The 21181-nt window shown below is 42.1% G+C and overlaps 1 protein-coding gene across 1 annotated transcript in view; it reads right to left on the bottom strand.

Annotated features, from left to right (window-relative positions):
* Nucleotides 1-580: 580 nt before the first annotated feature.
* Nucleotides 581-21181, bottom strand: part of LOC110502510 (wings apart-like protein homolog) — a 37800-nt gene continuing 17199 nt past the window's right edge. The window contains exons 7-20 of the mRNA XM_021580578.2: nucleotides 14837-15001; nucleotides 13240-13376; nucleotides 12935-13046; nucleotides 12465-12698; nucleotides 12254-12365; nucleotides 5957-6054; nucleotides 5717-5793; nucleotides 5297-5469; nucleotides 4924-5039; nucleotides 4348-4602; nucleotides 4013-4226; nucleotides 3819-3907; nucleotides 2763-2858; nucleotides 581-2643 (exon numbers count right to left, since the gene is read on the bottom strand). Coding sequence (XP_021436253.2) covers nucleotides 2578-2643; nucleotides 2763-2858; nucleotides 3819-3907; nucleotides 4013-4226; nucleotides 4348-4602; nucleotides 4924-5039; nucleotides 5297-5469; nucleotides 5717-5793; nucleotides 5957-6054; nucleotides 12254-12365; nucleotides 12465-12698; nucleotides 12935-13046; nucleotides 13240-13376; nucleotides 14837-15001 — 1944 coding nt within the window. The 3' untranslated portion in view covers nucleotides 581-2577. The remainder of the gene's footprint in view (nucleotides 2644-2762; nucleotides 2859-3818; nucleotides 3908-4012; nucleotides 4227-4347; nucleotides 4603-4923; nucleotides 5040-5296; nucleotides 5470-5716; nucleotides 5794-5956; nucleotides 6055-12253; nucleotides 12366-12464; nucleotides 12699-12934; nucleotides 13047-13239; nucleotides 13377-14836; nucleotides 15002-21181) is intronic.

Here is a 21181-nt window from a genome sequence, read left to right as displayed (position 1 = left end):
ACAGCTTATGTTGCCATGTCTTGTCAGGTTCAGACATAATCATGTGTATTTGTCTGTCAGGTTACCAGATATTAAAATAATTCCCAGAAGGCTTCCTTTAGCATTTTGTTGGTTTAAGAGAATGGGGTATTAACATATACCAGCATATGTCTCGATTAAACAGCTGCCAGTCAAGCAGAAAGCCAACTGTCAATATGTGGTGCTTTGTTAAGTATAAAACGCTTGTTTCTATTGTGTAACTCACTCGGTCTGTGTACAGTCGAAGTCAGCTCTGTGAGTCTGTCAGGGTGAATGAACACACACAGAGACACAGAGAGAGAGGGCGAGTGAGAAGAGAAGCATCACACACGCACACTGCCAAAAAAAACAGAGGCATGGCCTCATAGGGGTGAGAAAATAAGGATAAACAAGATAGAATACAGTCATGCATACGGTCTCTTCTTCACACAAATACCAATATGAAGTTCTATTACATTTTTTTTTTTTTAAGTGTCTGCCACCTGAGGCTAAGCACATCAGTATGGTAATGGCAGAATGCATACACAAGTATTTCTCAAAAAATACATGAGAAAGATAGTAGTATACTGAAAGTAGCAACTTTTTATTTGAGTTACAATTCTGTAGCCAAAGAATGTCCTCAAAACCAGTACAAACATTTTTTGCCTTGCAGTTGTCTTTTTTTATACATTTTTTGTTTTTACTTCAAATGACAACTGAGAAATGTTGTATAAAATAAAAATATCAGCTTCAGAAAAGTAGTCTAGCATTCTAACATCCATTAACCACTATTTACAGATGTTTTTATTTACATTCTGAAATTCCATCCACGACCAGATTTGCAAATCAACTCGCAAGAAACATGTCTGTTCAACTGCAGCTCTACAAATCAGAGGGAAATTACATGAAACGGCTATCAGTATAGCTGTCAGTCAAACACTATCTTCTTGGAGGACAAGGACTAGTTATAGTATAGCTGGAAGGATGTTAAGGGGATTCACCGCTCAGAGTAGGAAGGTCAGGTCCAACTAGACATAAGACACAAAGCCAACCACTGCCACCACTTGTGTAGAGCCGAAAGGATATGCATAAAAAGATATGGTAGCAACTTCACTTTTCCCTCTGTTAGGCTAGGTAGAATTTTACCATCCAGTCCTCTCAGACCTCCACAAGTACCTAGGGGGTTGGGGCTAGGACAGGGGTCACCAACACAGGGTACTAGGTCAAATCAAATCCAATTTTATTTGTCACATACACATGGTTAGCAGATGTTAATGCGAGTGTAGCGAAATGCTTGTGTATATAGGCTTGCAATCCAGCCTTGCAGTAACAATTGATTAGATTTGATCTTTATTATATATATATTAATCAGGTGTGTTATTGCAGGACTGGATGGACCCTGCAGCTCTCCAGGACCAGAGGTGAACCCTGGGCTAGGTGTTCGTTCCGGATAGGCACTACTTGAAGTGGTTAGATACAATGCCCACAGAACAAATGTTACAATATAATAGGCAAAGAACAATCCTTTTCAGTGAGGATTATGCCAGTTTGCTGAGGTTTGGTTATTATTAATGTCAGGCCGGTTTACCAAGGACTCTCCGAGTCTAATAAAACCGTATATACAGCAGTTATTATACCCAGCCACTTCAAGTGACATGTTCGGTGGAACATGTAAAAGGTAAAGAGACTTGAAACATCTTAAGCAGCATCAGATCTGGATCATTAATGGTAAAATAAATACATGAAAACCACAATCATTAAAATCATCTGAACTGCTATTTTAAAAACAAACAAAACTCAATTTCTTTACTGTAAAGTCAAATTGGGAAAGGCAGGAAGGAAAACAATGCCAAGTGCCATTATTTAAAAACAAAGATTTAAATAACATTAACAGTCATCCAGAGCTGCTGAGCTCTTTTAAATCTATTTAGATTGTTAAATGACATGCCATTCTAAAAACTTAAACAAGCATGATGCACTGAAGAAAAACATATTTCAACAGAGGTGAATTTCGACATGACAGTAAGCTTATACAGATACTGGACATATTCAGAGCTGAAGCTTAGCTTAGAGAGAACTACAGGGGTCTTCCACAATGACCTTCCCTTTTCTACAACCGTCAGGGGCAAACATGTAAATGGCTACACTGATCTTTTGCATTCAACCATTCCACACAACTTAACAGACATTGTTGACACGTGTCCATGAGTGCTATTTTCAAGCTAATCAATGATTACATCCTTGATTCAATATATATATATATATATATATAAAAAATACAAAAACTCACTCCACATGCCAGCAGTCTCAAGCTGTCCTCTGCAACTAGGAATCTTACCAGTAGTTGGATGGTGTGAAGATTTAAAACAGCATTGATTCAAATCAATGGTACATGTTTACGTGGCTTTGGTTCAGAAAGTGCTGAGTTTGTGTGTCTTGCTCTTCAGAATGAGGACGCAGGTTGAAGCGTTGCCGGGGAACACTGTTGACCTCTGGTGGATTCTCTGTACAGCCCCTCCTGCTGGGGTTGCCAGATCTAGCAGGACCGTTATGTGCAGTCAGAGTGCAAAGAAGGATTTGCTAACAGTGCTCCAGGTAGTCTATGACACGAGAGATGGATTTATGCCCTGTGGTTCCAAATGCACACTGTTGAAAAAGAGAGGGTGGAAAGCAAGTTAGCTTGTATTGTGTTTGTGTGTCTGGTATATATTGTTTTACGTCATGTGAGACGCTAGGCCATTATCAAAAAGACATTCCCCACTTACAGTGAGGTTCATGAAATTCAAGAACTTCTTCAGCATTTCCGTCATGATGGAGAAATCTCCCTTGGGTAGGTTTCCCCGCACATTAATCACATTAACCTGAGGAGAGATGAGCAAATACACATCAAGTGGCAATCTGCAACATTTTCCTCTCGCCTAAAATATATGTGCAACCAGCTACAAAACCTGAGCAATAACAAGTTTGGTTTTTGAGTCCGGAGAGCTCTTGGTCAACTCTGCACCGATGTAGGTGGACCAGAATATCAGTATCACAATGAGATGTTTAGGGGAGTAGGATACTAGCTTTTCCCACAGATTTCAATTTAGCAATAGGCTTCAACGAGACACTTAAGCTTCAAACTAGGTTTTTTTCTTAAATTCCAAAAACAGGTTGTTTTAATGTGAATGTATTGTTTCATTATGTTCTGTTTAATAGCTAACTATTAACACAAGTGAATTCTGATACAGCATTATGCATCAGTGATCAGGTTCACTTTTATTTTGTAATGTTTCCTTCTAAAGTCCCAATCCTCTTGTACTTGTTCATTGGACAGGACAGAGGTAAAGAGGAAAGAGAGAGTTGCTGAAATAAGTGGTCCGGATCCGAACACATGCTGCAGCGGTATATGGAAGCAGCGTCTTAGACCACGATCATGTCCTCTTTAATTCACCATGAACAAAGTACCGCACTGCAGCTGCCTTACCTTTTCACTTATTTGTTAATATGTATACTTTATTTATTTTGTAACTAATATTGTAATAGCCTTTCGCTACACCCGCAATAACATCTGCTAAACACGTGGACGTATGTGACCAATACATTTGATTTGACAAGCTTCAACTTCACGCACAAGTGTGAAGCACACTAAGAGATCTGTGATCAAGACAGAAGAATGGCACTGGTTTGCAGAAGCCTATACTTCAATCCTGCATGCTCAGAAATCAAGCCCTTAATTGATTCATTGAATCAGGTGTGTGGGTGCTGAGATGGAACAAAAGCCTGCACCCCCAATGGCAGGATCGAGGAACAGGGTTATAGCTAATTTGCCAGAAGCTTACCTGACTGCCCTGACACAGACAGCCCAGGAGCAGAGCTGTGTAGGAGGCCACGATGCTGTCCTCCATGTGCTTCCCAGCATGCTGTAGAGCTACAACACCACAGAGCGAGAACAACACTCAACATGGAGCAATGATAGCATTGAAAATTGCTGTTGCAAAAATAGGATTTTACACACAGAGACACACATCTTTACCTTTGTTGAGGTCCAGCTCTTCCTCTTCCTCCTCTTTCTTTGTGTCCTTCTCCTTGTCATTTTCACTGTCGTTCGTTTCCGTGGCGACCCACTGGATCTCGCCTGACGTCTCCTGCCACTCCCCGCTCTGGTCCTGGGGTTTTGGCGCCTCACTGATGAGGTCATCAGTCTGCGCCTCGGCCAATATGGCCGCTCGCTCCCGCTCCAGGAAGAACTGTGGACGGAGGAAAAGACAGACACAAAATCACAAGAGTAACTCAATTTCCTGTGTTATTTGGCCTCATTTCTCTGCAAGTTATGCTGAAGTTGTGATGTAGTTATAACAAAACTCTTACCTGCACCAGAGCAGCCAGGGCACCCGAGGAAGAGTCCTTGGTCTTCTCCTCAGCACCCTCTGAAGGGGCTGCTGTAGGTGGCTCTGCCCCGTTCTCGATCTCTGTAGAGGCTGGGACTGGTTCAGGGGTCTGGGTCTCATCTCCTCCTGCCTCTCCCTGGCTGCATTCAGGGCTGGTTGTGTTGAACTCCATGTCCACCAGACTGTGGCGGTTCTTTGCACTGTACTCCACCAGGTTAATCAGCAGCCCCAAGCCCTGTACCAGCACACACACCGGACGAGAGATGCTGTTAAAAAAAAGCACTCAAGGACATACACTTCAATAAGATCCATAACAAAACAACCCTGAAATTACTACATTGAAGCTTCGGTTTTAATAACTACTTAGTCATTCATTAAGATTAGAGGACTGACAAAATATTTCGGCATTCAAGCTATTGTCAGCGTTCAAGGTCTCCTCAACCTGTGGGCACTTCAAATAAAGTGGGTACAAAGGACCCACATTTTTCAGAGATCGTACAGGTAATTGGATTTGTGTGCTCATTTACATAAAGGCCTCTCACACACACACGCTCACCAGGACTCGGATGTCAAAGCGTTGTTCCTGAGGTATGTAGCGTGGGACCCGTAGGACGCAGTTGAGTGCTGTGATGATGAGCTGGTCCTGCTCTCCAGTCTTAGTGCTTCCCCACTCTAAAAACCACAGTACAGTCCATAGTTACCACACTCCCTCCACCCTGCAGTAGTCAGCTGTGGCCTGAGACCAGTCAGGCTTAAGTACTACAGCCCGAACACACCAAGAAGGTGTGTGTTATGGGGACTCTAAGCACAGCTGTGATGAGGTCCGTGGGACAACGGAGAGCAGAGAGCACAAGGCACTAGCTAGGGACCGCAATGCGCTAGCTACAGTGTTGCCGAATGTAGAAGTCGTGCTGATGCAGTGATATTACCATTGTCGTGGGTGAGGTTGAGCTGAACCCCTATGACAGCCCTCATGCAGTCCTCCACGGCCTTGCCCACGTTGCTAAAGCTGGAGTGGGGCAGCGCCGTGCCTGACGAACACAAAGAGCTGTTCACCTCCCGGCTGTAGCGCTGGATCATGTCCACACAGTACCGCAAACCTCTGAGTGAGAGAGAGAAATGAGATTAGATCATACAAATTAAATGGGACTTCCTTGGCCACCTAAGGGTGTCAAAGCCTTAGGGTCCCAGAAAAACTGAGGGCACAGAGATTTAACACAGGGTCCTTTACAGGGACTGGTCTCTATACTAGTATACTAGAGGTGGGGACTGGGCAGAGCGAGAAGAGGTGGAGTGAAAGATCAGGGCTCAGTCACCAAAAGATGAGCATGTGTTCCAGTCGCTCTCACCTGGCAGAGGACATTATGAGCTGAGAGTCCTTGTAGGCGATCAGGTAGCCCTGGTTCTCTGGGTTCTGGACAGTCACCTGCAATGGAAGGACAGGAAGACATAGAAATGCCTTTTAAAATGGTCAAATAAAAAGTGGTTAGATGAGGCTGAGAGTGCAGTTCATTTACTTTCCCATTTTGTACTCAATGAATGAATTTAAAACATCTGAGCCTACTAACACTCCTTGATGTTGTACTTACACTCTCTAGTACTCTTAGACACCTCTCTGCCCCCCATAGCGACGACACCAGCTTCTCCTTGTCATCCTCTTGGCTCAGGTTCTGGACACATTCTTTTACTGCAGGAGACACACACAATGAATGAATGACTGAATGAATGAACATACATACAGTTGAAGTCGGAAGTTTACATACACTTAGGTTTGAGTCATTATTAATGGAGTCAGATTATTTCACTTATAATTCACTGCATCACAATTCCGGTGGGTCAGAAGTTGACTGTGCCTTTAAACAGCTTGGAAAATTCCAGAAAATAATGTCATGGCTTCAGAAGCTTCTGATAGGCTAATTGACCTAATTTGAGTCAATTGGAAGTGTACCTGTGGATGTATTTCTAGGACTACCTTCAAACTCAGTGCCTATGCTTGACATCATCGGAAAATCAAATGAAATCAGCCAAGACCTCAGAAAATAAATGTAGACCTTCACAAGTCTGGTTCATCCTTGGGAGAAATTTCCAAACGCCCGAAGATACCACGTTCATCTGTACAAACAATAGTACGCAAGTATAAACACCATGGCACCACACAGCCGTCATACCGCTCAGGAAGGAGACGCGGTCTGTCTCCTGGAGATGAACGTAATTTGGTGCGAAAAGTGCAAATCAATCCCAGAACAACAGCAAAGGACCTTGTGAAGATGTTGGAGGAAATGGGTACAAAAGTACCTATATCCTCAGTAAAACAAGTCCTACATTGACATAACCTGAAAGGCTGCTCAGCAAGGAAGAAGCCACTGTTCCAAAACGGCCATAAAAATGCCAGACTACGGTTTGCAATTGCACATTTGGAGAAATGTCCTCTGGTCTGATGAAACAAAAATAGAACTGCTTGGCCAAATGACCATCGTTGTGTTTGGGGGAAAAAGGGAGAGCCTTGCAAGCCGAAGAACACCATCCAATCATGAAGCATGATGTAAAATTCTGACCCACTGGGAATGTGATGAAAGTAATAAAAGCCTAAATAAAATCACTCATTACTATTATTCTGATATTTCACATTAAAATAAAGTGGTTTTTACTAGGATTAAATGTCAGAAATTGTGAAACTGAGTTGATATGTATTTGGCTAAGGTGTATGTAAACTTCCGACTTCAAATCAAATCAAATTTTACTTGTCACATACACATGGTTAGCAGATGTTAATGCGAGTGTAGCAAAATGCTTGTGCTTCTAGTTCCGACAATGCAGTAATAACCAACAAGTAATCTAGCTAACAATTCCAAAACTACTACCTTATAGACACAAGTGTAAGGGGATAAAGAATATGTACATAAAGATATATGAATGAGTGATGGTACAGAGCGGCATAGGCAAGATACAGTAGATGGTATTGAGTGCAGTATATATATATATATATATATATATGAGATGAGTATGTAAACAAAGTGGCATAGTTAAAGTGGCTAGTGATACATGTATTACATAAAGATGCAGTAGATGATATAGAGTACAGTATATACGTATACATATGAGATGAATAATGTAGGGTATGTACACATTATATTAGGTAGCATTGTTTAAAGTGGCTAGTGATATATTTTATATCATTTCCCATCAATTCCCATTATTAAAGTGGCTGGAGTTGAGTCAGTGTGTTGGCAGCAGCCACTCAATGTTAGTGGCTGTTTAACAGTCTGATGGCCTTGAGATAGAAGCTGTTTTTCAGTCTCTCGGTCCCAGCTTTGATGCACCTGTACTGACCTCGCCTTCTGGATGAAAGCGGGGTGAACAGGCAGTGGCTCGGGTGGTTGTTGTCCTTGATGATCTTTATGGCCTTCCTGTGACATCGGGTGGTGTAGGTGTCCTGGAGGGCCGGTAGTTTGCCCCCGGTGATGCGTTGTGCAGACCTCACTACCCTCTGGAGAGCCTTACGGTTGTGGGCGGAGCAGTTGCCGTACCAGGCGGTGATACAGCCCGACAGGATGCTCTCGATTGTGCATCTGTAGAAGTTTGTGAGTGCTTTTGGTGACAAGCCGAATTTCTTCAGCCTCCTGAGGTTGAAGAGGCGCTGCTGCGCCTTCTTCACGATGCTGTCTGTGTGGGTGGACCAATTCAGTTTGTCTGTGATGTGTACACCGAGGAACTTAAAACTTACTACCTCTCCACTGCTGTTCCATCAATGTGGATAGGGGGGTGTTCCCTCTGCTGTTTCCTGAAGTCCACAATCATCTCCTTAGTTTTGTTGACGTTGAGTGTGAGGTTATTTTCCTGACACCACACTCCGAGGGCCCTCACCTCCTCCCTGAAGGCCGTCTCGTCGTTGTTGGTAATCAAGCCTACCACTGTTGTGTCGTCCGCAAACTTGATGATTGAGTTGGAGGCGTGCGTGGCCACGCAGTCGTGGGTGAGCAGGGAGTACAGGAGAGGGCTCAGAACGCACCCTTGTGTTGAGGATCAGCGGGGTGGAGATGTTGTTGCCTACCCTCACCACCTGGGGGCGGCCCGTCAGGAAGTCCAGTACCCAGTTGCACAGGGCGGGGTCGAGACCCAGGGTCTCGAGCTTGATGACGAGCTTGGAGGGCACTATGGTGTTAAATGCCGAGCTGTAGTCGATGAACAGCATTCTCACATAGGTATTCCTCTTGTCCAGATGGGTTAGGGCAGTGTGCAGTGTGGTTGAGATTGCATCGTCTGTGGACCTATTTGGGCGGTAAGCAAATTGGAGTGGGTCTAGGGTGTCAGGTAGGGTGGAGGTGATATGGTCCTTGACTAGTCTCTCAAAGCACTTCATGATGACGGAAGTGAGTGCTACGGGGCTGTAGTCGTTTAGCTCAGTTACCTTAGCTTTCTTGGGAACAGGAACAATGGTGGCCCTCTTGAAGCATGTGGGAACAACAGACTGGGATAGGGATTGATTGAATATGTCCGTAAACACACCAGCCAGCTGGTCTGCGCATGCTCTGAGGGCGTGGCTGGGGATGCCGTCTGGGCCTGCAGCCTTGCGAGGGTTGACACGTTTAAATGTTTTCCTCACGTCGGCTGCAGTGAAGGAGAGTCCGCATGTTTTAGTTGCGGGCCGTGTCAGTGGCACTGCATTGTCCTCAAAGCGGGCAAAAAAGTGATTTAGTCTGCCTGGGAGAAAGACATCCTGGTCTGTGACGGGGCTGGTTTTCTTTTTGTAATCCGTGATTGACTGTAGACCCTGCCACATACCTCTTGTGTCTGAGCCGTTGATTTGAGATTCTACTTTGTCTCTATACTGACGCTTAGCTTGTTTGATTGCCTTGCGGAGGGAATAGTTACACTGTTTGTATTCGGTCATGTGTCACCTTGCTCTGATTAAAAGCAGTGGTTCGCGCTTTTAGTTTCACGCGAATGCTGCCATCAATCCACGGTTTCTGGTTTGGGAATGTTTTGATCGTTGCTACGGGAACGACATCTTCAACACACGTTCTAATGAACTCGCTCACCGAATCAGCGTATTCGTCAATGTTGTTGTCTGATGCAATACGAAACATATCCCAGTCCACGTGATGGAAGCAGTCTTGGAGTGTGGAATCAGACTCGTCGGACCAGCGTTGAACAGACCTCAGTCGTGGTCAGCTTTTCCGAAAGGAGAGCGGGGCAGGGCCTTATATGCGTCGCGGAAGTTAGAATAGCAATGATCCAAGGTTTTTCCAGCCCTGGTTGCGCAATCGATATGCTAATAAAATTTAGGGACTCTTGTTTTCAGATTAGCCTTGTTAAAATCCCCAGCTACAATGAATGCCGCCTCCGGATGTATGGATTCCAGTTTGCAAAGAGTCAAATAAAGTTCGTTCAGAGCCATCGATGTGTCTGCTTGGGGGGGAATATATACGGCTGTGATTATAATCGAAGAGAATTCCCTTGGTAGATAATGCGGTCGACATTTGATTGTGAGGAATTCTAAATCAGGTGAACAGAAGGACTTGAGTTCCTGTATGTTGTTGTGGCCACACCACGTCACGTTAACCATGAAGCATGCCCCTCTTCTTACCAGAAAGATGTTTGTTTCTGTCGGCGCGATGCGTGGAGAAACCAGCTGGCTGCACCGATTCCGATAGCGTCTCTCCAGTGAGCCATGTTTCCGTGAAGCAAAGAACGTTACAGTCTCTGATGTCCCTCTGGAATGCTACCCTTGCTCGGATTTCATCAACCTTGTTGTCAAGAGACTGGACATTGGCGAGAAGAATGCTAGGGAGTGGTGCACGATGTGCCCGTCTCTGGAGTCTGACTTCAACTGTATGTATGTCAGAATAATAGTAGAGAGAGTGATTTATTTCAGCTTTCATTTCTTTAAACACATTCCCAGTGGGTCAGAAGTTTATATTCACTCAATTAGTATTTGGTAGCATTGCCTTTAAATTGTTTAACTTGGGTAAAATGTTTCAAGTAGCCTTCCACAAAAAGTTAGGTGAATTATGGCCCATCCCTCCTGACAGATCTGGTGTAACTGAGTCAGGTTTGTAGGCCTCCTTGCTCGCACATGTTTTTCCAGTTCAGCCCACACATTCTCTATAGGATTGAGGTAAGGGCTTTGTGATGGCCACTCCAATACCTTGACTTTGTTGTCCTTAAGCCAACTTGCCACAACTTTGGAAGTATGCTTGGGGTCATTGTCCATTTGGAAGACCCATTTGCGACCAAGCTTTAACTTCCTGACTGATGTCTTGAGATGTTGCTTCAATATATCCACATCATTTTCATTCCCCATGATGCCATCTATTTTGTGAAGTGCACCAGTCCCTCCTGCAGCAAAGCACCCCCACAACATGATGCTGCCACCCCCATGCTTCACAGTTGGGATGGTGTTCTTCGGCTTGCAAGCCTCCCCGTTTTCCCCCAAAACATAACGATGGTCATTTGGCCAAGCAGTTCTATTTTTGTTTCATCAGACCAGAGGACATTTCTACAAAAAGTACAAACTTGTTTTACAGTGGATTTAGATACTTTTGTACCTGTTTCCTCCAGCATCTTCACAAGGTTCTTTGCTGTTGTTCTGGGATTGATTTGCACTTTTCACACCAAAGTACGTTCATCTCCAGGAGACAGAACGCGTCTCCTTCCTGAGCAGTATGACAGCTAAGTGGTCCCATGGTGTTTATACTTGCATACTATTGTTTGTACAGACGAACGTGGTACCTTCAGGCACTTGGAAATTGATCCCACGGATGAACCAGACAACTGGAGGTGATTAAAAAAAATCTGAGGTCTTGGCTGATTTCTTTTGATTTTCCCATGATGTCAAGCAAAGAGGCGCAGAGTTGGAAGGTAGACCTTGAAATACATCCACAGGTACACCTCCAATTGACTCAAATTATGTCAATTAGCCTATCAGAAGCTTCTAAAGCCATGACATAATTTTCTGTAATTTTCCAAACTGTTTAAAGGCACAGTCAACTTAATGTATGTAAACTTCTGACCCACTGGAATTGTCTGTAAACAATTGTTGGAAAAATTACTTTTGTCATGTACAAAGTAGATGTCCTAACTGACTTCCCAACTCTATAGTTTGTTAACAAGACATTTGCGGAGTGGTTGAAAAACAAGTTTTAATGACTCCAACCCAAGTGTATGTAAACTTCCGACTTCAACTGTACATATACACACCTACTTCTACAAGGATTTTTCTTTAGTTTTACTATTTTCTACATTGTAGAATAATAGTGAAGATATCAAAACTATGAAATAACACATATGGAATCATGTAGTAGACAAAAAAAAGTGTACAAATCAAAATATATTTGAGATTCTTCAAATAGCCACCCTTTGCCACTCTTGGCATTCTCTCAAACAGCTTCACCTGGAATGCTTTTCCAACAGTCTTGAAGGAGTTCCCACATATGCTGAGCACTTCTTGGCTGCTTTTTAAAATTATAAACTTGGATTAGCTAACACAACATGCCATTGGCACCATCACAGGCATGATGGTTGCTAATAATGGGCCTCTGTACGCCTATGTAGATATTTCATACATTTATAAAAGTAATCTACCGTTTCCAGCTACAATAGTCATTTACAACATTAACAATGTTTACATTGTATTTCTGATAAATGTTATGTTATTTTAATGGACAAAAAAAATGATTTTCTTTCAAAACAAGGACATTTCTAAGTGACCCTAAACTTTTGAACAGTAGTGTATATGCCAATGAATATAGCCTAACAAAGTGAGTTGAACTTGAGAAGATGCAACTGTCAAATAAAGGAACTAGGACAACTAAAAAAAAGTATGCTTCTGGCGCAGAAAGCTGCTCCGACAGTTCAACAGAACATGCACACACACAAACACCCACCTTTGTCTACAATGTGGTCCAAGCCTCCCAGTAAGCGCAGCTCCTCTTTGAACCAGTCGCCGGCTCTCTTTGAGGTCAGCGACAACAGGGTCTCCATGGCCAAGTGACACGACTGCAAAATAAACAAAATAAAGTGCTGTAGAACTCCAACCCACAATCATCATCAATATAAATATTAAACATAATCATTATTCTGATTGTCCCTGCATACCGTGATGTTCTCCAGGTCCAGGTGCTTGTTGTGGACCGTCTCACACAACTTGCGAATCTTCTCCTTGACCTTGGTTATCTCCTTGGCAGTCAGTTGGTCCTGGTGGTGGCCCGTGTGATCATGCTCCAGCTCCAACAGTCTGATCATCAACTCCAGACTGGCCCGGTCCAGGTCCATGTTCAACCGGTCTCTGCTTAGGATGTACATTAGAGAGGCCGTACACAGGGCAAGGTTCTGGAGACGAGTGAAGGGAGAGCGGGTAGGGGCAACAATGAGTTCAGAAGCAACTGGTGGCAGGGGAAGTCCTTGAATCGTTCCCTTATATATTCAAATAGCGAACTTTTAAGTATCTACAAGACAAATAGTAGGGCATGCTACCACCACAAATAAGCAGAGTGAGGTTAATTGTAACCCTACTGAAGCCCTTTATTTTGGGTCAATTGCGGTTGTAGATTAGAACAGATTCCTACCGGATGCTGCGGGGCATCATTCAACATCTTGAAGACCTGAGCCACCTTCCCTCTGGCCCGTAGGTGCATCCGGAAACTGGGCATTGCACACCTTGCAGCTAGACTGATTATACTACACAGAGAGCAAGAGAGGGGTTGGTTGTTTAAAGAAGTTCAGAGGAGAAGAGTACATAGAAGATTAAGTGGACAAGTATAACTAATACTAAATCTGCTCATATCTTCTAGACTTGGAAATGTATTGAACGGATGTTAAATCAGGTAAGATCCTTCCCCAACGTGGACAATTTTGAGTGGATTTGTCTTACCTAAGGCACCGTGTGTTGAGTGGCTGGCTGCTCTTCAGGCCAGTCTCCAGGTACTCAAAGTCGTCAGTAAACTCCTGGTTCTCACCAAACTCTACCACATCGTTGAAGTGCTTCACATTATGCACAACCGTGTACAGCTGCAAGGGGGAGCAATAATGACATGATGAGTGACATTTACACAAGCAAATGGTACCGAGCATAGAGCAACAATAACCGCCTATTTATTTTTTTCGGGCTGCCTATGTCCAAACAGTAAAATCCTTTTTTTTTTTATTTTACATTTCAGGGATGGAAAACTGTTTAGATATAAAGTATGAAGAAAATATAATTGATCTATATATTGTGAAAAAACATCCTATTTGAGAACTGTAAAAATCCCCAAAATAAAAGTTTAGTCAATAAGAATCTCAAATTTAAAAAGGATGCATTCGGCAGGATTTTTGCCATGGCATGGGCTCCCATTGATTTTGTTATAAGGACAGCATAAGTTATGGCAAAATGCGTAGAATTGCAGGAAATTAGCTTAAAAACGGCTATATTTTGTCATTGGGCCAACAGGAGGGCCTCTACAATGTTTGGTCGGCGACGCCCCCCTCATGCCTTCTGCCACGTCCAACCACCTAAGACTCGTTTTGATCCAGAAAAAAAAACGATATTTAAAATAGAAGGAATATTATCAAATGCAAGTTCCAAAATGTTTCTCTGTGTATTCATGTGTGTCCAGAGAAGGAAAGAAAAGTCACCCAGCATGCAAAGCAGCTCCACTCCATCAGTTCTATTAGCTGACTGGGATAATACCCCCTCATCAAGAACACCGCTGGGAGTGGAAGTGTCTGATCAGCTGTGTGTGTTTGCTTGCTAGAGATTAGACCATGTCTGTGTTTACTGGCGAGTGATTGGACCTAGGCACGCGATTGTGTGTGTGGCCAAGGAACTGCCCAACGAGATAGCTAAGCTTCAGTCCCAATTGGCAAGGGGGATGTGCAGCTAACCGTCTGGTCAAGAACCAGAAGGCAGATCTGCTAGCTATAGCTAGGCCTTAAAGGGGGGCTGAACTTCCCGATTCGGCTTGGTTATTAAGAAATGCAGCCTCTTGATGAATACTTAGGTGATTCCAGCTGTGGTCAGGATTGAAATAAACCCAACCCAAGGAAAACTGTTACAGTACCCTTCATTTCGTGACATAACATTTTTTTCCTATCATCTCGCAAATCTCTGTTTAGGACGAGATTGACTTCATGACCAAAGTTATCCTATTTACACTTTGTCGTACACTCATAACGATGCCACATAGGCCATTTTTTAAACGAGAAGTTTCTTTGTAGGGGCAGTGGTGCTTTAATAAAACAAGATGCTCCTCAGGCCATGACCAGCCCATGCTGTGTTTTAAATGAACAAAGACAAGCTTTACACTGCGCTCCAAATGGACATTAACAGGCTAAACTGTGTCTGAAATGAATAATGAGACTAATAAATCTCTAACAGCATGCAAACAAGTTGTGAAAATAGCAGATGAGTGTTTGGGGGATGTTTACAGTGAAAAGATAATGTTGACTGTCTTGAGGGCGTGAAGTATCCCCCAGCATGGCTGGCTCACCTCCTTGTGTTCTTTTCTGCATTTGAGGGCCGTGACGATGTCCTGGTAAGGCTGAGTGGGGATGGTCACAGACTTGATGACTTTGGGCGGTGGGGGAGGAGCTTTGAACAGACCGTCATCCTTGTGGGAGTTGGTGTCCTTGCTGCTTCCGCTCAATACGCTGGCCTGGAGAGTCAAAAAGCAGAAAACATTTGAAAAAGTTAAAAAGACAAACAACTTTCATTCCAGTTGCCCTTATCTGAATTGTTGTCAGGTCTTGACTAAACAGAATATGGTTAATATTGATTTAGATTTCCTCCTCTGAAATGTAATTTAGGTGAGGCTGCTTTTGGGTTAATGTAGGGCTGCACGATTATTCCAACTTTAATAAACATTGCGATATTGACATGTGCAATATCCATATCACAAGAGGCTGTGATATTTTGAAGGGAGTGGCTCCTAATCCGTGACAAGATTTTATACACATGAGCACGCAAATTCTCGCAGTATCTCGTGGGAATTTGGGACTTCAAAATGAGATTCTAATAAAGTGCCATTGTGTAGAAATAGCAAAGAAAATACTGTTTGATGAGCTAAGTTAGCTAGCAAGTTATACCAGTTATCAAAGAGGTTCTAGCTAGCTTTGCATGCATGGCAGGACCAGCGTTGTCAAAGAAGTTAGACCATCTCTGGTGTCATGTCAACATTACAACTAGAGGTCGACCAATTATGATTGTTCAACGCTGATACCGTTACCGATTATTGGAGGACCAAAAAAGCTGATACCTATTGATTGGCCGATTTTTATTTATTTATTTGTAATAATGACAATTACAATACTGAATGAACACTTATTTTAACTTCATATAATACATCAATAAAATCAATTTAGCCTCAAGTAGATAATGAAACGTTCAATTTGGTTTAAATAATGCAAAAACAAAGTGTTGGAGAAGAAAGTAAAAGTGCAATATGTGCTATGTAAGAAAGCTAACGTTTCAGTTCCTTGCTCAGAACATATGAAAGCTGGTGGTTCCTTTTAACATGAGTCTTCAATATTCCCAGGTAAGAAGTTTTAGGTTGTAGTTATTATAGGAATTATAGGACTATTTCCCTCAAAACAATTTGTATTTCATTAACCTTTGACTATTGGATGTTCTTATATGCACTTTAGTACTGCCAGTGTAACAGTATAGCTTCCGTCCCTCCCCTCGCTCCTCAGGGGGCTCGAACCAGCAACACAACGACAACAGTCACCATCGAAGCAGCGTTACCCATGTAGAGCAAGGGGAACAACTACTAGAAGGCTCAGAGCGAGTGACGTTTGAAACGCTATTAGCGCGTGCTAACTAGCTAGCCATTTCACTTCGGTTACACCAGCCTCATCTCGGGAGTTGATAGGCTTAAAGTCATAAACAGCGCAATGCCTGACGCACAACGAAGACCTGCTGGCAAAACGCACGAAAGTGCTGCTTGAATGAATCCTTACGCGCCTGCTTCTGCCTACCACCGCTCAGTCAGATACTTGTATGCTCAGTCAGATTAGGACACGTTCAATAATATCTAGTAAGATCATCAACCATGTGTAGTTAACTAGTGATTATGATTGATTGTTTTTTATAAGATAAGTTTAATGCTAGCTAGCAACTTACCTTGGCTTACTGCATTCGCGTAACAGGCAGTCAGTCTCCTTGTGGAGTGCAACGAGAGAGAGGCAGGTCGTTATTGCGTTGGACTAGTTAACTAAGGTTGCAAGATTGAATCCCCCGAGCTGACAAGGTGAAAATCGGTCGTTCTGCCCCTGAACGAGGCAGTTAACCCACCGTTCCCAGGCCGTCATTGAAAATAAGAATGTGTTCTTAACTGACTTGCCTAGTTAAATAAAGGTATAAAAAATAATAAATAAAAAAAAATATATATATATTTTTTTTTTAGTCGGCAAATCGGCGTCCAAAAATACCAATTTCCGATTGTTTTGAAAACTTGAAATCGGCCCTAATTAAATCGCCCATTCCGATTAATCGGTCGACCTCTAATTACAACCAGGACGGACTGTCCAATGGGAAGCTAAAACGCCGGCACAGACACAGCTCTCATGCAATGCAAAGACCTTTTATTATCTGCAGTTAATAATAGTCAGTACACATAAATTCACATAGCCATGAGCGAGCATGTCGTAAACTGTAAAGTAGCTAGCTAGATGTGTCATCTCCATTAGCTATACATCTAGCCATCACATAAAGAAATGCATACAACAATATGTCTCAATACACAGCATTTTTTGTCCACAATCTCTCAGACATTTGGCTCGTAGTGGACAGTTTTCAGGGGCCTACCAGAACACAACAAACAGTAAACAGCGTGGGTAGATAAAAATGGTTAGGGAGAAATCAACCATACGACCACTACAAAGTGTCATCGTATACCCACAGATCAAATTGATTTTAACAGTATTGATAAGAGTCCACTAGTTTACTGCACTGGTGTAACATGTCACTATTGCATATGACTTGTAAATATTAACATATCTGGGAAATCTATGAATCTGTTAGACAGACAGAGACAGACATTCTCTGTAAACTGATTTGCATTTCTGGGGTGAGGTGGGGCTAACATAAGAAATGGCAATCCAGTAGATATTGAAATAGAACATACTTTGTGAAATAAAATGTCTTCTTACACGAAGATGGGAGAATGCAACCCATCTTACATAAAACCAGTCATTAAAAAAATTATCTGAAGTACCTGCTGATCATAAAAAAATGAAGATAATTATACCCCAAAATAGATTGAATGGGCATGTAATTTACACAGTACTGATGAAAAATCTAGAACATTGACCTAAATATGGGTATACGAGAACAACTAGTGGTCACCGGGTTTTTCATCCTTGGTCACTAGCCTTCATAAATGTGTATCCCCTCTTCACAAACTTGATGTTGGATGGGTCCCCTTTCCTATGCCCAAAAAAAACAACTAGAGATTTTATGCACTAGCATGCAATGAGATATAGTTGAAGCGGGTATTTACTTTACAACATGTTTGTCATTGACAAACAAAATATAATTGTATGAGCTAATTGTATGAGCTATCTGTGTATGCGGTTTTTGTACCCCTCTACTAGCTAGCTAGATGGGGAGGTCCAGTTCCAGAGGCTGTCCGTTCTGCATGCCTTCTTGATTTCGATACAATGTGTCGTCATTCGTTTGTGCATGCACACTGGTAGCCTAACTGTCATAGCCATCTTTCTAACCAATGATCAAGAAGCCTATGATGACTAGCTAGCTAATACCATAGTCATGGATTTGCAAAATCAAGAAAATGGTACTGAACGCATGTCAAAATCAAGTTTCTTGCTTAGTGATGACATTGTGAATATCATATTTTTGGCATTTAACTACCGGTATGTATCTAATCCTGTTTGGGCATGAGGAAATGAGTCCATTTCCAAATTCCCACTAGATACTGCAAGAATTTGCACACTTGGATACAGAGCCTCAGAAATATAAGATCTGGACTATAAGATCCCTCCCTATTTTGAAATGACACTTAGCTGTCTAACACCCGTTTGTTTTGTTTTACTTTATTGCTCGAGTTCCCACTCATTGCTCCTCTTTTTTCTGCTTCCCAGTCCCACACACCAAGCCCCACCCACTGTCACTCAAGCAGGCAGTCACTCGTGCTCAGGATTCACTCCGCATACATTGAGCAAAAATAAGCATGCAGTCAAGATTTTTTCAAACCAAGAACGACGCAGCTTTTCACTTTGCTTATTCTGCAAAACGCTAGTTAGTTGATTTTAGCAAGCTGCAGATGTTGCCAAAAATTGTGATAGCTAATGATTAGTATTAGGGGCTAACTAGCTGGCTCACTAAATCCATTGAGAAACTTTTGCTCTAATATACAGGCCAGTATCTGTGGGAGTATATCAGCATTGTTTGTGCAACAACTTGTTCTTAGAAAGGAAAAGGCAAAGAATATTCTAAAGAATCTGTCTGAATGTACCTATTTAAATCTAATTAGGTTCCCCTTGGAAACACTGACCAACACTTTGCTTCCTACTCTGTCAAAACTATAGAATTAAAATACTAGAATGGACATGAACCTTATGATAGTCAAAAGGTCATCCCTTTGGTCAATCATGGTTTTCCAAAGCTGTGAGACGTGTAAAATAATGCATTTTAAGAAAGTATCTGCACTACATGTTTGTTAGCTAGCTAGCCAGCCAGTTTAAGAGGAATGATTCCATTAATGTTTCAAATGAACTGCCAATGTGCCAACATTCCATTCAAACAATGCCATACACTGGCTGAAATCAGTTGATGGTAGGACATAAAACAAGTTGTAAATGCAACAAGTACTGATATTGTATCATCAAATAGCACTCAACTTTCCAAGAAATCAAAAAATTAGACATTTATGGTCAGTTTACATATATTTAAAAAAGGCTATTTATACAGAACATTTATATGACCATATTTTAGGTTGACGATTCTATTACACAATTTGATATATCACATGCCTTACTATTATTTTCCTGCATAAGAAAAAAAAACTGGATTATGCCTCTACAGCCATTCATTCCAATTAGACTGGTTGGGATTTATCCCTGAACTTTTAAGGTTTATGACATAGTCCCTCAAGTAATTTAATAGACCAAATCAGAATATTTTTTAACAAAGCCGTTCTGGTAGTTTCGGGTTCCGCGTGTCAAAGCATAGGAAATCATATGCAGACCACCGCCGGACTAGCTAGATTATCTAATGCATAATGAATCTAGTCAGTTTTCTAGCATTTATATAAAATCATCAACACTACTCTTGTTATCAAGTGTCCATTTTTCTGGAGGTCAGCCAGATAGCTTGTTTGCTTCATTCATGGAGGAAATGCTAGCTAGCTACATTGCGGCTGACCTGTATGCTAGCCAGGGACATGTATTTATATGCATACATTTTTTAAATAATAAATAAACAAACACATAGCCAGCCAGCTAGCTCTAATTACAATGTTGGATAGCTAAAATCGGTTCCATCTATCTCACCATATTTGAACTTACCCTATCTTCAGCCACTGGCACTTTGCAGCATCCATTACTCAAAAACAGTAACGTTAGCTAGTTAATGTTAGCTAGCCCATCTGTAGCCCTCAACTACCTAGCTAGTTAGCTAGCTAGCCAAGTTCCAGTTATTGTCGTTATTTTTCAGCCATCTTGTTGGAACACCGAATGACCACAAGCTGCCTGCCAGTGGGTGCAGTAGCTAGCTAGTCCTGCCTTGCCATTGCATTGGCTATCTTGCCAGCACGCATGGATGAATGCAGATGTTAGTAAAGTTAGCAAGCAAAGACTACCCTCGTTTTCAATTAATAAGATGGCTTGGTAGCTACATCAGCACACAAATATATCCTTACCCAGTGTCGATGATGGTTCCATAGCCTGCCATTCGCTGAGCTGGGGCTACGAGGTTATCAGGAAGTGGACTAGTTATCTACTTGTCTGGCATAAGCCTAGCCTACATGTTGACCTATAATCATTGCAATTTGACTGTTTTGCTCTGCTAGCCATCTAGCTACCAGGTTTGGACTAGTTGCCTGCTTAATTGCTAGTAACTGAATGTTATACATAGAAAATAACCTCTGTTTAAAATATTATTATTTCTTGACTGTAATATCCATATATGAATGAGTGAACAGGAAGGCTACCATTGTTCGTTGTTTATTGAAAACAAACCGGTTTTGGACTTAGTCAACTAATGTGAGGCTGTGTGTCCCGAGTGGCACAGTGGTCTAAGGCACTGCATTTCAGCGCTTGAGGCGTCACAACAGACCCTGGTTCGATGTGATTGGAGTTCCATAGGGCGGTGCACAATTGACCCTGCGTCGTCTGGGTTAGGGTTTGGCCGAGGTAGTCAGTCATTGTAAAATAACTGACTTAACTTAACTGACTTGCCTAGTTAAATAAAGGTTCAATAAATAACTATCTGCTTGATCATTTCAAGATTACACCATGAAATAGCACTGCGACATTGCAATAACATAATCCATTGTCAAAGTCGGTTTTGCCGGCTCCTTACCTACGTGATTACTGATTTGTAAATACAGAGCACAACCATACAGAGAATCATGCACAGAATGCAACTTTCTCCATGCGGAACTACATCCGTTGTGAGACATTGTGATCTCTCATATAGGATCTCTATGGTTACAACCTTCTCCTCCATTCGTTTTTTTATTTGTTGTAATGCCAAACAAAAACAGCATTCCAAGTGCACACTTGTCCAACCACACAATTTGAATGACCATTCTATTTCAGCTTACTCAAGCTGTTTTGATCTAAAATTGCAAGTAAAAATGTAATTACCTTCCAAT

This window comes from Oncorhynchus mykiss, chromosome 23, assembly GCF_013265735.2.
Source record: "Oncorhynchus mykiss isolate Arlee chromosome 23, USDA_OmykA_1.1, whole genome shotgun sequence".
Taxonomy (NCBI): Eukaryota; Metazoa; Chordata; class Actinopteri; order Salmoniformes; family Salmonidae; genus Oncorhynchus; species Oncorhynchus mykiss.
The sequence above is the reverse complement of the archived record's forward strand: the minus strand, read 5'-3'. Positions and strand labels throughout refer to the sequence as shown.